Source organism: Coffea arabica, chromosome 3e (genome assembly GCF_036785885.1).
Source record: "Coffea arabica cultivar ET-39 chromosome 3e, Coffea Arabica ET-39 HiFi, whole genome shotgun sequence".
In the NCBI taxonomy this organism is placed as follows: Eukaryota; Viridiplantae; Streptophyta; class Magnoliopsida; order Gentianales; family Rubiaceae; genus Coffea; species Coffea arabica.
Genome location: NC_092315.1, coordinates 43860473 through 43876855, shown reverse-complemented (window position 1 = coordinate 43876855; position 16383 = coordinate 43860473). Strand labels below are relative to the sequence as shown.

Below are 16383 nucleotides of genomic sequence, written 5' to 3'. Positions count from 1 at the left end.
AACTTTGTCCATCTTATGCTTGTTGATTAATCACCCATCGTGTAAGACCTTTAATATATATATATATATATATATATATATATATATATATATATATATATATAATTCAGTGATTTTCCTTGCAAATTAGTTATAATTTCCTTCATTTCATAAATGTGAAAGAAAAATCTTACTTTTTTAGATTGAAATAGTAAAGACGGATACAAGTCTTGTGAAACAAGAGGAAAGAATCCTTAACATTATTTGTTATGATTTTCTCGTCTTCTACTCAAACAATGAGTAGTATGTTACAAAAAAAAAAAAACTATGAGTAGTGTCCAGGCAAAAGAACCATCAATTACTTATTACTTATTTCATTTAAACCATCACATACGGAGCTAAAGCTATTATCTCAAATCTGCCAAACTAGCTAGATGAAATATTTTCAAGTATGCAAATAAAATCTATATTTTTTTTTTTCTGACGGAATGGGTGTCCGGATCAATCTTTAGGGGGCCCGATTAATCTCATTCCGGCCCGGGTGGAGAGGCCCCATCCCCCGAACGCGTTAACAGCGGGACTCGAATCCTGGTTGCCAAGAAGGTCGCCATACCCTAAAGAGGGGGAGTGGACCGCTCGAGCTACCCTGTGAGGGCGCAAAAAAAATTTATACTATTGGTGATAATTCATTTAAATGGAGTACCATAAGTTTGACATGAAAGAAGGCTCACGGAATAATTAATTGCAGACCGTTCTATAGGGACTGAAAGAAGGACTCACTAAATAATTTATTTCAAGCCATTTTATGAGGACTGTTTGAAAATGGCGCCAAAACTTATGAAGCTAAAGTTATATATCTATCTCCCATCAAGCAAAATAAATAGTTAACTGAAACATTAAGTATGCATATCAGCGGACGCAAATAAAACCTATGTCAATGGTTTTTCATTTCAAAGTTGCACCATTTAAGTTATATGTAACCATAAGGTAGGGATTAATTGGAGCCAGTGCATCCCTATGGAGATAAAGCTATAAATCTCCAAGTCTTGCAACCTTGTGGTATTGGCTTATTCCATTTTAATTCAGTGCCATAAACAGGACACGCCAGAGGGGCGTACACAATTATTTATTATATATTTGATAAGGTGCAAATTGTGGTTTAAATGGATGGTCTTATGATGTAATAATTGTATGTTTTTGCACCTAAATTGGTCATTGAACTGTCTAATTTGGTGTTATTTTCACGTTGTAGGAAAAAGGGTATTTGATTAGGAACCACGGAGAAAAGAAGCGAATTGAAGATTGTGGCACGAAGATCGGCACCAGTCTTTGGACCGGTGTTTTCGCCGGTGTTGTTCTGGTCAAGTGGAGGAATGAAATCAGAAAAAACACCAGCGTCAGTCTTACCGCTGATGTTGTCGCCGGGCTTCGTCGGACTATTGAGCGCGCGATTTTTCCAACAACTTCAAGAAACCTATTTCAACACGAATTCACTTGCAACTTTTAGTAGTTATAAATAGGAGATACCTGGGACGTTTATGGAAGGGAAAAAAGACATTAGTTTGGCTTAGGGCAACATGTTCTCTCATCTTTTTACACAGTTTTTTCTTGAAAATCAAGATCAATTGTGCGAGAATAGAACCAAGGAGCGCAAGGGAGAAGTTGGAGCAAACCACTTAGAAGTTTTCTTTTCCAAGCTATTTTCCTTTGTATTACTTCTTGAATTGTGTTTTAATTCTTTCATCACGTTGAACTAATCTTTTGCTAGGGTTAGGGTTTATGAAGGAGATTTGATTTAATTTAATCTTCCAATTACAATTCTTGTCTTTTGCTATGATTTATCCCTAATCACCATGAACGTGATATTTAGGTTTGTATTGAATTGAGAAAGGTGATACAATCATCTGCTAGATAAATAAACGTACTTAGCCTAATTACGAAAGTAGGTTAGAATTTGTATAACGCACTTATATCATCAAAACTCTTAAAGGGTTTAATTAAACTTTTGTGACCTTGAGAAAGACATAAAATTTAATCAAGTACACTTTAGATGTATCAAAAGATGATATTCTATACCATAATTGTGTGAAGTGTTCATAACTTGGCAAGAAAATAATTGAAAAATTTATTCAAAACTTTGGATTAAAATAAACCCTAGACTCGTATAACTATTGTTTTCTCACTCAATTCTTGTTTAATTAGATTAACTACTAGATCTTCATTAATAATCCAAATTCTCTGCAATTTAATTCTCTTGTGTTTGATTAATTAAGATAGAAAATCAATTCGTCCTTGAGGGTTCGACCCCTGGAATACTTCAGATGATTTTATACTACGATCGACCCTGTATACTTGCAGGAATTCGTCAATCAATATTTCACTTAATGCAGTACCACAAACTACTAAGTATGGAGCTAAAGCTATAAATCTCGAATCTGCCAAACTAGCTGGCTGAAATATTCTCAAATGTGCAAATAAAGCCTGTACTGTTCGTTTTAATTCATTTCATCGCAGCGCCATAAGCTTGACATGAAAGAAGGGCTCACAAAATAATTTATTCATAGACATTCTATCCAGACTGATTGAAACAAATGCCAAACTTATGGAGCTAAAGCTATCAATCATCCATGTGGGAAAATAACCAGTTAGTTGAAATATTCAGTTTGCATAGCAGTATATGCAAATGAAACCTTTGCTTGATAATTTGTCATTTCAATGTTGTACCGTACTTAAACTTATTTGAAATGATAAAATTGGGATTAATTTGGAATTATGCATGCTTATGGAGCTAAAGCTATATATGTCCAAGTCTAGCAACCTATGGTTTTATTAGACTTTAAATAGAATAATGATTTATAATAATTATGATGATGATAATAATGACAACAATGCAGAAAGCGATCAAAGTTTTGTATAACATGCAGCAGTAAGCTTTTGCTTGTTAAACAGTGTACTCCACTTTTTGTCCTTTTAAGTTTTCATAAATTGGTAAGCCCTTCGGGTTCGGTTCATTGGTTGTAGTCCCAGTTGGGGGAGAGCCAGGTCACGGGATCGAATCCCCGGTTTATCGTGGCTGGTGATGCTTAGGGCGAGCCGCTCCCAGCCCGCAGTGGGATTAGTTGGACCGTACGGTAATCAGTCCATGGGCCCAGATACCCACTGTGTAGAAAACAAAAAAAAAGTTTTCATAAATTGGTAGAAGTAGAGGGGTTGTCGCTAAAGATACCAATTTTGAATATGGGGACCACTATTGATCGGTTGTACCAATATTTTAATGGATACGGAGACCACTATTGATTGGTTGCACCAATTATGGTAACGATCGCGACTGTAGTGTTATCCAATATATAATATTGTTAGACAAATTTAGACAGATTCCATCGATTAGCTTTTCGCAGGCTTTGTCGCTGAAGATAGTGTAAGTCAGTCAAAGTGCTCGAGGCGAAATGTGGAAGTTGAAGATTGCTGAAGGCAATGCACCCTGGCTAACAAGCACCAACAACTACATTGGAAGACAACACTGGGAGTTCGATCCTGAAGCTGGAACTACCGAAGAGAGAGCTGAAGTTGAAAGAATGCGGAAGGAGTTCAAGACTAACAGGTTTCGGAGGAAGCAAAGTGCTGACCTCCTGATGCGCTTGCAGGTAGAACAATGCTGTCATGGCTCTCATTCTCTGGCACTAACAGTAATCAGTTACTCAATCTCTCATTACCAGATATATTATCTTGTTTAATCCCCTATGATAATCCAACGCAGCTAAGAAAGGAGAATTCTGGTGGTCCTCCAATTCCACCAGCTATTAATTTCAAAGAGACTGAGGTGTTAACGGAGGAGGCCGTGACTACTACTCTAAGGAGAGCGATCGGCTTCTACTCAACTATCCAGGCGCATGATGGGCACTGGCCAGCTGAATCTGCTGGTCCTCTATTTTTCTCACCTCCACTAGTATGTCTGCCCCTAAATGGTCTAACTTTTCAAGAAAGCAAATGACTCATAGTTAAGCGTCTGCCTTAATTGTACACAGGTTATGGGCTTATATATCACCGGAGCACTCAATACAGTTCTTTCACCAGAACATCAGAAAGAGATTGTTCGTTACTTGTACAACCATCAGGTCTTGAAAGGATTTTTTTTTCCTTGTTGAAATATTCAGAAAAAATTTGGTATATTTCTGAAAACCATAATTACGACTTAATTTTGTACTATCAATTTCTTTTCAATGTGATAGAACGAAGATGGAGGATGGGGACTACAGATAGAGGGCCATAGTACAGTATTTGGTTCTACCTTTAGCTACATTACGTTGAGGTTGCTAGGGGAAGGACCTGAAGATGGGGAAGATAAAGCCATGGCCAGAGGTCGCAGATGGATCCTTGACCATGGTGGTGCAGTTGGAACACTATCATGGGGAAAGTTTTGGCTGGCGGTATGATCACCATAAATTTACTGGTGGTTTGATTTTTTGTTCACATGAGAACTTTTTTTTCAAACGCAGAGTGGGACGAAGATTTGATGCTATGAATTAGTTTTCTTGTACATAGTTCCTCGCGTTTCTTAGTATTGGAACTCTGTACATCTTAACCGTGTACTTACTTAACGAGGACATTCACTGAAATATTCAACAGGTTCTTGGAGTATATGACTGGGAAGGCTTGAATCCAATCCCTCCAGAGCTCTGGTTGCTTCCTGAATTCTTTCCAGTTCATCCAGGTTCTTTTCTCAATGATCTATCCTAGACTTAAATAGTTGTAAATCTTTACGTCACATGTTCATCAATTTTGCCATTTAGGGTCTGTTTGTAGAATATTTTCCCTAAGAAAACATTTTCAATGAAAATCCTTTCCTGGAAAATATCTTGTTTTCCCTTCATTTTCTGGTGTAGGGAGCAACATAAGAAAGAGGAGAGCTCGAAGAGGTGGAAAGTTGTGGAATTTACAAAAGCAAGTGCAGGGACGTTGCTCTTGATTTGATCTCTGTGGTATAGTACAATAGCCAAGCACCAAGGAGACTAAGAAGTCGCGATAGTTGTCGGAAATTAACTTCCGTATCTTAATTTCAGAAGTCATTTTACACCAAGTTATGTAAAAGATTTTCTACCAGAAAAAATTTTCCTGACCTCTTTTGCAGCCAAACACCAGAAATTGAAGAAAATATTTTCGGGAAAAGATTTTCAGTCAAAACAAACAGACCCTTAGTTCCTTGCAAATACATTTTGAACCATTCTGAATTATTATTGCCTTATCGTTAGTTTTTTTTTTTTTTAATTTCCATGCAGCCAAAATGATGTGCTATTGCCGCTTGTTTTACATGACCATGTCATACTTGTATGGAAAGAGGGTCATCGGTGCAATAACTCCACTGGTACATTCTCTAAGAGAGGAGCTATACACCCAACCATATCACCAAATAAATTGGATCGATGCGCGAAATACCTATGCAAAGGTTACTTCACTTTATCTCACATTTAATTGGGATAATTTTAGAAACCTCCCCTGAGGTTTTTAACAATTGTAACCATCTCTCCTAAATTTTGAAAGATTACATTTACCTTCCTTGATGCCACGAAAAGACTATGATAGCTTTCACAAACTTTACAAAATTTAAGTGAAAATGATTTTAAAAGAGAAAAATGGAAATTCTTTTTTGGTAATATTTCTTGATTCTAAAATTCTAACGTTATCTAATCTATTACATTGTACTTCATTCCCAATTTTTCTGACTAGATTTATTAATCAATTTACAAAAAGTCAACCAACCAATTAGGGATGCATTTGTTAAAATAAGTATCTTTAAAAAATTACGTAACCAAAAAAATGTCCAAAGTACAAAAAAAGAGAATGCTTTCAAACATTGCTTAAATTTCTTGCAAAAAGCTTACTTGAAATTTTCACCTAACGGATAATGGTGATATTTTTTCTTACATCATCAATTATTGCCAAGACATACATTTTAGAGGATGTTCCGTAAATTTTCAAATCTCAAGAGAGGTGGCTGCAATTGTCGAAAACTTTATGGGAGGTTTTGACATTATCCCTATTTAATTTTGTAAAGTGGTCTTATGTTCATTGTTAAAGTAACAAAAAATAAAATAAAATAAAGGCAGACATAAATTATACTTTTTAATCATTGTAATCATTGCTTCTCTTTATACATCCAAACAACTTTGGAGCACACTTAGTTTTCCTAAACCTAGATTCGGAATAGTCTTCGTTTTCAATTCCATTTCTATGCCCATCTAATTCACTGTGAATTTATATATAGGAGTTTCATTAAATAAAAAAGACTGTCATGAATATTACAAGATAACAGGTTTTAGTAATCCAAACTAAAATAAGAATTACAAGATTCATTAATATGCATATATTTTGAACTTTTCATCTTAGTGAATTTGAGTTATAGGACAACATTATATGTACGAAAGACTTGCCTAGTCTCATTAGAATATAAACTCAAATTGCCTTAAACAAGGATTCTGATAACATATAAATCAGAATATTGTGGATTTGAAATTTATGTGTTGATTGAGAGGGCAATATTCCTATCTATTTCAAGACATGCACAAGAACGTAAGCCTCTGAAGTTCAACACTTGTTTCTAAGATTGTCAGTTCAAGCAAGACAAAAAGCTATACTTGTAATCAAATTTTAAAGGATTTTTTATTCACTGTGTAAAAATCCAGTTTTTGACGTGAATTAACGTAAACACAAGTTGTTTAAAATAGGAAAATAACAACAGTGTGAATATGTTTGAGTCCCCCATATATATATTTTTGGTCATTTACGCGTTATTCATAAACACTCTCACACTCGGAATTTTTTAAATTCGGATTCCATATCACCTTTATTTTTCCCTTTTTGGTTAAGATTTATTCTGAATCTACTGTAGAAATGATTCTTATGAATATACAGAACATAATTCAAGAGAATTACTTTCATTAAGTGACTGCATCTGAAATTGTTCGACATTACTTGTGTTGAAAATTTTGGTGGTTTATGGCCTATCAGGAGGATGTATACTACAGACACCCATTAGTACAAGACATGCTGTGGGGATTCCTTTACCACTTTGCTGAACCAATTCTAACACGATGGCCATTTTCTATACTGCGAGAGAAGGCTTTGAAAATGACAATGGAACGTATTCAGTACGAGGACAAAAACAGCAGATACATTGCCATTGGATGTATAGTGAAGGTATAAAATAGTGTATGATGTAGTACTACGCTGAGGGTCACCAGCACAAGATAAATATGGCTGTGATAACAGCAAAGTAAAACAAACAATGCAGGTGCTCTCCCTGCTTGCTTGCTGGGTAGAAGATCCAAATTCAGAAGCATTCAAATGCCATCTTGCTCGCATACCTGATTACTTTTGGGTAGCAGAGGACGGCCTGAAAATGCAGGTGATCATTGTCCACTAACTGTGACAGTTTAATGACCATGATGGAGAATGAAATATAGAATCGAGAGGTCAAATGTTATTTTCTTTCTTTTGGTTCTTCAAGTGGATAACTTCCAGATCCTTCCCTCCATGCTTCCCCACTCTCCTTTTTTTTTTTTTTTTGTTTCTTTTCCTACAAGAAAATTGATACTATTTGTGTAATTGCCTTCATTGTACTGAAGATTAAATGAAATCTGCCTTGACTAAATCTGTAAACTACTTCTGCAGAGTTTCGGTAGCCAAACATGGGATGGAGCATTAGCAGTTCAGGCAATCTTATCCAGTAATCTCGCTGAAGAATATGGGCCAACACTTAAGAAAGCACATGACTTCATAAAAGCATCACAGGTACAAGCACATAAGCAAAAGTCATTCAACTGTCAAGCTAACCAAGAATGTAGCTTCTGACTGAACCATATTTTATTCTACTACAAGGTGCAAGATAACCCTTCAGGGGATTTTGTCAAAATGCATAGGCACATTTCTAAAGGATGTTGGACATTTTCAATGCAAGATCATGGTTGGCAAGTATCAGACTGTACGGCAGAAGGATTAAAGGTATAGCTACAATGCTATTTTGTACTGATTATGATTTATTTGTTTAAGGTTATATTACAGGTCATGATGCAGTATCAGTATTGTCTCGTTAACCATTCAAAATTTCTTCCTTTTTCTATTATAGGCTGCACTTCTTCTAGGCCAATTGCCACTAGAACTTGTTGGGGAAAAACTTGAAACAGCGCATGCATATGACGCTGTGAATGTTATTTTGTCTCTACAGGTATGCAGGCAAAACATTCCTGAACTTGTATTATCTTAGTAGTATCTATCAGGCTCCCTGGTCCCTTAATTAAGTATTGGTCAAACTCAATTATGATTGGTGTAGATATAGTTTTGAAGCTTAGTTCATCTTCTCCATTACACAAGAATAACATCCTGATTTCATCTCAATTTATCCACAGAGTAAAAATGGTGGCTTTCCAGCCTGGGAGTCGGAGAGAGCATATCGTTGGATGGAGGTAACTGTAAATACTAGTTCTGTTATGGTCCTTAACATAGTTACATCTTCATACTTGAAACTTCAATAATTTGTTATCCTTATTGATGTTTGAGATTAGTTTTCCATTACCTCAACTTTGTCCTTACTCTAGTCCAATTGGAATAATTCCTTTCAGAAGTTCAATCCTACTGACTTTCTTGAGGATGTTCTTATCGAGCGAGAGTAAGATTTCTCTTGATCTCTTCCCTTCTCATTGCCGAAGTAGGTTTACAAGAGTATAAAAAGTTCTCTTTGTTACGAAAATCTACTTGACTGAAACTTGTGCCAGGTATGTGGAATGCACATCTTCAGCAATTCAAGCACTATCACTCTTTAAGAAATTGTATCCTGGACACAGAAAAGCTGAAGTTGAAAGTTGCATCTCCAGAGCCATAGATTATATTGAAAATGAACAAGAAGATGACGGTTCATGGTTCGTTTTCATATATATATATATACACACACAGACACATACAGATTGTCGACCAGCATAAATTCTTTGAAGAATAGCAAATACATACAGATGGCAAAAATTTTGCTTTCTTCACACTTGCAGGTATGGTCGTTGGGGAATTTGTTACACCTATGGGACTTGGTTTGCAGTGGAAGCGTTGGTTGCATGTGGCAGGGACTATGACAACTCTTCCGCACTTCGCAAGGCATGTAAATTTCTGCTATCAAAGCAATTACCTGATGGCGGATGGGGAGAGAGTTATCTTTCTTGCTCAAACGAGGTTGGAAGATTTTCCAATTTTCCTTTTACTTCCAGCCTTTCCTGCCTCGTACCCTAAGCAATGCATCGTTATTGAGAAACATAATTAAGCATGAAGTTGTTTTTCTTTAATTACTGAACCGATTCAGTATTTCGTTTGTAACAGGTTTACACCAATCTGGAAGGAAATAGATCGAATCTGGTACAAACTTCATGGGCACTGTTGGGCCTCGTTGCTGCTGGACAGGTTAGTGAGAGTCCCATTGGAGAAAAAGTACTACTAAGATGAGAAGCAAATCTTTGCATTAAAGACTCAAAAGGGTGTCAGTCTGTCAGACACTTGGAAACTGCAACTCAGAACTACAAGAAAAAATAAAAATCTTTGATTGGTATAGGAATAATAGAAATGCTAGAAAATAACAACTTTAACATCTTGATAAGTAAAAAATTTGCTGCAAGCTAATTGGAAAATCAAAAGGCACCTGAAATATTTTAGATAGATAGACCCACAAGGGCAAGGACCAAATTAATTAACAGGGGCAGAGAGACCGGTGTTGAATGCTGGCTTCTTCGTTATTTAGAGAAAGCAAAATCCTATTCTAAGTAACAATACGACTTAAGCGATAGAAATAAACTAAAAGACGATCCATCTCCTCTTTGAAATTTTATGTTTGTATCTATCGTTTAGAAATATTGTGGTGATTTTAAGTTGTTGTTTTCATAAGTGGATTCTTTCGAAAAAAATGCTCTGGGAACAGGTCAGCAAGGACAAATCCAAAGGCCATAACATCCATACCTAAGAATCAGTCACGAAGGGGCAAAAAATGTATAGGGTGTTAACTTCACGTCTTCTAATAGTGGGGAGATACTGATTTAAATTTGATGACTGTCGTAAAAGCTACAAAGTTATTGAGGAAAACCATAAATATTCTGAGATGCTATGTCCCTCTCTTTTTTTTTTTTTTTTTGGGGTTCTCTCTCTCTTATCATTGTTGCAAACTTGCAATTATTGAATCGGGTGAGAACCACAGTTTGAAGATTGCATCAACAAGGCCTCCCTTAGTATAGGGTCTCACTGATTGTCAATAGCAATTGGACAAGAGTCAGGATTTCTTTTAGCTTCCCACACTAATCACACGTATAGATTCTTTTTATTATTATTATTATTATTATTAGCATATCTGGTTACATGTCATATGCATAAAATAGAAAAAAAAATTTGCAATTGCATGTTAGTTTCTGTTATTCATCCAGACCTGTTAGTAAAAATTAAAAAAAATACATTTTGGGTATATGAAAGATTAATTTATGTTGGGGGTATATGAAGGATTAGTCCGTGCGTTAGGAAAACCAATGTTGATAAAAGTATGGGAAAGGGTCATTCCCAGTTATTACAGCCCTTTTTTTTGTGTTCTTTTTTGGTTACAACCCAAATTGCCATTAGCCCAAAGGTAGGGATGACAATTCCTAACACTATGTGGACACGAAACGAAACATGAAATGAAATAATTTAAGTAAAAAATGAGTCAAAATTGAGATTTCTCATATTTATGAAATTATCCCCATGTATAAACTTAAAAAAAAATCACAGCTACTCTCTCCACCCCAATATTAGAGTTTTTTTTGGAAATCCAACTTTTTACGAAGACATGGTAATTATTATGTTTAAATGAAGTGGTATTGGTGAATTTACAAATGTATCATTTGAATTCAATATATATTATCTTAATCGATGTGTATTGGGATTTTAAAAAGTTGCTTTCTAAAGTGGTAAGATTGAAAAACATATGTTAAATTTAAAATGGTAACTCCTATTTTGGAACATGAATAAAGTGAAAACATGATAATAAAAATAGGACGGAGGGAGTATCACATATTAATTAATTAATAATGTAACATATTTTTTTCCAAATTGCAAGTTAAGTAGGCTTCTTAAAACCAAATTTTTGCATTGATATGCCATCCAGAAATATGTAAATAAGCTTTCCAATAACATATTTTATGCTTAATTTGGATGTATAATATAAAATATGTATGTGTTTAAAGTTTGAGGTTAAGAAAATAAAAGCATAGAAAAGCGTGCAATGTCATGCTCCAATTTCCACCTATTGAATGCAACCGGTTACCTCTTCTCACCGGACCCATCAGACATCCTCAAAGTTTGGGAGACACGTGTCATGCACTGCTTGGGTGTCATACTTTTTCCTAGGTGTGGAATTTCCCCACTCTAGAGGGTTCTTCATGCCCCACCAATTTTTTTTTTTTTTTTTTTGGGGTGCCCCACCAATTATTGATTCTCCTTGTATGAGCATTTCATGTCTAATATATAAATATACTTGTGCTTTATTGTTCAAATTAATACCAGGCCAAGATTGACCCAACTCCAATAAATCGTGGAATAAGATTACTAGGAAGTTCCCAAATGGAAGATGGTGACTTTCCTCAGCAGGTATGTACTGTTGATTTTTTCCTTTTATTTTTTGTATAGTATTCAAATTTGGATGACTGTTTGTTCTGTGTGGTAAACATCAATCAACTTTTTACGTTTTTTCAATAAAAAATCTCTTTACCTTTTTTCTTTTATGATTTTTAAACACCAGCTATAGACCTTTCTCATTTTTGTTACACTTCTCTTAATTTTCCACAACATATTGGAGATTTGTCTGCAGGAAATGACAGGGATATTCATGAAGAATTGCACTTTGCACTATTCGTCTTATCGAAATATATTCCCTACTTGGGCTCTTGGTGAATATCGGCGGCGTGTGCTCATTGCATAGTTTCCTCCTTTTCTGAAATTTACACCACAAAGAAGTGGTGGGATTTGTAAGTCAACGTGAACTATTTAATTTGTCCCTTATAATTGGAAAATACTAGTTGCTGTATGCACTCTATGCATGGTTGTCATGAATGTGGATCGCTGCAAATGTTGGTCAAAATCTATATCTATATAAATTTGAGAAGGGATTTTTAGGAACAAGCCTCCACAACCCTTCCCACTCTCAACTCTATTTTCCTAGCATTTCATATTTATCTTATTTCGTAAAAAATCTATATCTATATAAATTTGAGAAGGGATTTTTAGGAACAAGCCTCCACAACCCTTCCCACTCTCAACTCTATTTTCCTAGCATTTCATATTTATCTTATTTTGTAAAAAATCTATATCAATATAAATTTGAGAAGGGATTTTTAGGAACAAGCCTCCACAACCCTTCCCACTCTCAACTCTATTTTCCTAGCATTTCATATTTATCTTATTTCGTAAAAAATATCATGGGCACATTACATCCCCACGTTTCCCTCAAATAAGGAGTTAACTTCAACTAACACTCCCACGTCCCCTCAAACAAAAATTTAACTTCCACTTACATTAAAACTCTAACACTCCCACGTTCCCTCAAACAAAAATTTAACTTCCACTTACATTAAAACTGTTTCGACTTACCCGTGCGTCAGATGGTTGTGGTACCACTACTGATTCCCATTTTCCAGTGAGTTGAAGAGCATTGACGAGAATAAAGATATCCCCTAATTCAACGGAATTGAAGATAGCACATGATCTTTTCCAACTGCCATGGAGCAACAATATACTTGGTACTACTTTTGGGAATTATTCTTAAAACCCTTCCAATCAACTTCCTTCTCGAACCTCTCAAATTAACTTCATAATGGAACATGGCCGTTTACAGGCATGTCAACAATGCCTAAATTTCAAACTCGCAAGATTGCAAAGGAGGAAAGATCTGCTAACAAAACGAAGAGGACGCCACAACGGTCCCGCACAAGAATTGGAACAGTTCCAACAACTTTGCGTCGACGAAAGAGAAATCTCACATCAACTACGATGGATAAAATCTCGACTACACCGACTCAAACGCCACGCCAATCAAATTAGAAGTTTCAGTACTATTTATTCTTTTAATATTGATATTTTCATTGTATTTTCAATTATTAATAATATTCTCAATATTGTAATATTATTGTTGTTTCCATACTAATGCTTGCTGGCTCAATCAACAAAGTATGGTACTATGGCTTTTATGTGAGTTTAGGCATTTAGACATATAGTTCTCATTGTATTAGTAATTAATCAGATTAGTCTCGGAACATGGTCATAGCTTTGATTAGGGAAAACGTTATTTTTTCATTAAATGTCTACCTAAATATTTTCCCATTAATGCTATTATTTCTACGCACAAAGCGCTAAAAGTTTAGAACAAAAATGGAGATTAAGATATTTTCTCCAGTCACCTCGAGTGACTATCCAGACTTAGAGACAAATAGCTTGGGAAACTGACGAGGGACTAATGTAACATTCTTTTTTTTCTTTTGAAAAAAATATAAAAGTAAGGTAATGTGAATTAACTGAAACATTATACTGAACAAGGAATGCAGTTTGCATTTATTGCAGAAGTTTTTGGTGGAAGATCATGCTTAAAGTGCTTCACTATAGCCCTTTAATTTTGACAAAGATAATGAGTAATTCCCAAAAGTATACTACGTCCCACATTATGGCTGAAAAACTGATCATATCATGAGTTGTGCTCATGATGTGACTTAAGTAGGTTTTCCCCCAAACTGTTAATATGGTAGCATATTGCTGTAGTACTATTAATTCTGATCACGAAAAATAGTAGTACTATTAATTATGAGTTGTGATCTTTGGAGTTTCTTCGTTTCTTTGAAATAAGATGTTTCTGAAGGTTGACATTAAGAGATTACTACTAGCGGGTAGGTTCGTTTTTTGTGTTTTGGCTTTTTTTTTTTTTAGCATATTTTGTGTCTTACTGCATTACATGTCCTTGGGCTGCTTAAATCTGGATTATGCTGTAATTTTGCTGTGGAAAGTTAGAATCGTGCAAGACAAAAATGTTGACGATCAAGAGAAAGAGCAAAAAAAAAAAAAAAGGGAATAGATTCAAAAAATAATTCTTACAAAAACATATGAGATAATGGCACCTAAGAATCTTGCAAAACATTGCTTACGAGAACATACGAGACAATGGCACCTAAAAATTAATATACTTTTTAGGTTTAATCTTATGGACAGTAATCTTATGTATCAAAATAGAAGTTTCGGTACTATTTATTCTTTGAATATTGACATTTTCATTGTAATTTCAATTATTACTAATATTTCCAATATTATAATATGATTGTTGTTTCCATTGTTTACAAGTTTCGGTACTATACTTCGCTCTTCAAGACAGGCATGCACGATTCATGTTTCGTTGTGATACTTCTTATTTTAGAGATTTAAAAACAAAGGTATACATTATTTATATGTATATTTTTTTACACAATATTATTTACAAACTGTCTAAAACAAAAGATAATTTTGAACTATGTATGCTTTTAATTGTCAGAAAAATGGAGGTGCATTGTTCGACCAACACATTAATTCATGCAAAAATCGTGCATTCTCATTTATAGTGCGAATTCCACAAAAAACAACAGAATTAATTAAACCCCCAATACTGGCGTTCGTACTCAGAGCTGACTGGTGTGAAGAATGTTCACACTTTCGTAGAAGATTATCAAATCAAAGGCAAAATGTCTGTAAGTATTTCATTTACTTATCAAATTAAATATTCAATTATATTTAATTGGACCCTTATGTCGCTCAATTTATGATATAGATTTCTATTTTTTTTCAGAATCCAACCTTCATCGAAATGATCGTTTATAAATAATGGAAATGTTTTTATCATATATTGAACTATTGTTACAAAGTTTCATTTTTTTAAATATATTTTCATGTGCCCGTGATTATAATATTTTACTATTTTTAAATTCTTCTATAGATTGTAATTTTTTTTTAATAATGTAGGCACCGTGCGTAGCACGGGTATTCACACTAGTTCTGATAAATCAATCCTTGGATTAAAGAATGATTCTCTATCATTTTTTTTTTATCTAAGTTGCAAAGCACCTAGCATTTTGTGTTTAGCAAAGAAACCAAGAAGCAAGGAATCATTCTTTATCTTGCATGTAGGCACCTACGAATCACGTGTTATAAGACATAAATCTATTAGCTTTGAATTTTTGTTTTACGAAAATCAAGCTGGATTTGGATTGAGAGATTTTAACGAAGGGTTTAAAATCTTATAAAATCTCTCTACATTGTTTGAATTAAGTGGGAGGTATTGGAGTTTTTAATCTACAAATTATTTATATACACTTGAATATTAAATAATTATTCGATTATAAATCCAGGTACCCTTCCAAGTCATCTATACAATCTAAAGGGATTTACAAAGATTTCAAATCTTTCATCAAATCCCTCGCTCTAAACTTAGTCTGGTGAGGCTTCTCATAGATTGGTGAGAGGGTAAATTCTCTAACTCTTTACATCGTAAGAGCCAAAGTTCTTCAAGTGACGAAAGCTTCCCAAACCAATCGGACAATGATTTTACTCCAAAACCAACCAGTCGAATAAATGTTAGGACAGAGAGGTGCTGAAGTTGCCGGGGCAAAGATTCCCAATGAGGCCATCCATCTAGACTTAACCTTGAAAGGGAGGGCAAATAGTGGTAGGGTGGTTGGAGAGCATCAAAGAGGTCTAGAAAGGAATGTAACTTTGTGATTTCTGAAAATGGTCCAATCGTTAACCTTCTCAAGCTTATAAGAAAACAAAACTCCCTTGTAAGAGAACTAATTTCTCTAGGGACTCAAGACCAACCAAACATTGAGTAGCATTATTGTCAATATAAGTGCGTGGTTGGCTCAGCCCAAGTATTGTTTGGGAATTCGGACCTTCTAAAGTTTGCGAAATAACAAATGGAAAATCCAAAAATTGGGTCAAATCACGACAATTGCTTAATTTGAGATCTGCAAGATTTGGATTGTTTTGAAATAATATAATTGGTAGCTTGGCGAGCCCATTCACATCCTCAATGTGAACACTAGTGAGAGTGCTAACTCCGCTACAAATATATGCCAGTACTGCTGATCCATTCTTGGTCCAATGATCTTCAATTTCTTAAGACATGGAAAATGACAAAGTGGCTAATTGACGGCAGCTATCAATCGTTATCATATCAAGGATAGGAAATACCACCACGGTTCTGTCATGGACTATTGCTTCCATCCATTCAATCAAGTTTTTCATGCCTCTTAGAATGAAATGTCCAAGTTTTGGAAACAATTTTGGGGAACTTTGATTGCTAGTGCCACTATGCATGGCTAATTCTCCATAAAAAGAAGGCTC

The 16383-nt window shown here is 34.9% G+C and overlaps 1 protein-coding gene across 1 annotated transcript; it reads left to right on the top strand.

Moving 5' to 3' along the window:
- Positions 1-3294: 3294 nt before the first annotated feature.
- LOC140038287 (lupeol synthase-like) lies at positions 3295-12064 on the top strand. The gene is made up of 18 exons (XM_072083506.1): positions 3295-3623; positions 3737-3925; positions 4005-4094; positions 4209-4406; positions 4606-4690; positions 5256-5422; positions 6985-7173; positions 7268-7381; positions 7648-7767; positions 7855-7977; positions 8102-8200; positions 8382-8438; positions 8595-8641; positions 8748-8891; positions 9015-9192; positions 9337-9417; positions 11536-11619; positions 11840-12064. The coding sequence occupies exons 1-18, from the start codon at positions 3426-3428 to the stop codon at positions 11948-11950; spliced, it is 2274 nt and encodes a 757-aa protein (XP_071939607.1). The 5' UTR covers positions 3295-3425; the 3' UTR covers positions 11951-12064.
- Positions 12065-16383: the final 4319 nt, after the last annotated feature.

What these genes read in the sequence shown, in the direction of transcription:
- LOC140038287 (XM_072083506.1), top strand. Translation starts at nt 3,426, where the DNA reads ATGTGGAAGTTGAAGATTGCTGAAGGCAATGCACCCTGGCTAACAAGC. An exon ending in AGGACGGCCTGAAAATGCAG is followed by an intron (nt 7,382 to 7,647) that starts GTGATCATTGTC and finishes CTACTTCTGCAG; the next exon opens with AGTTTCGGTAGCCAAACATG. An exon ending in GCCTCGTTGCTGCTGGACAG is followed by an intron (nt 9,418 to 11,535) that starts GTTAGTGAGAGT and finishes AATTAATACCAG; the next exon opens with GCCAAGATTGACCCAACTCC.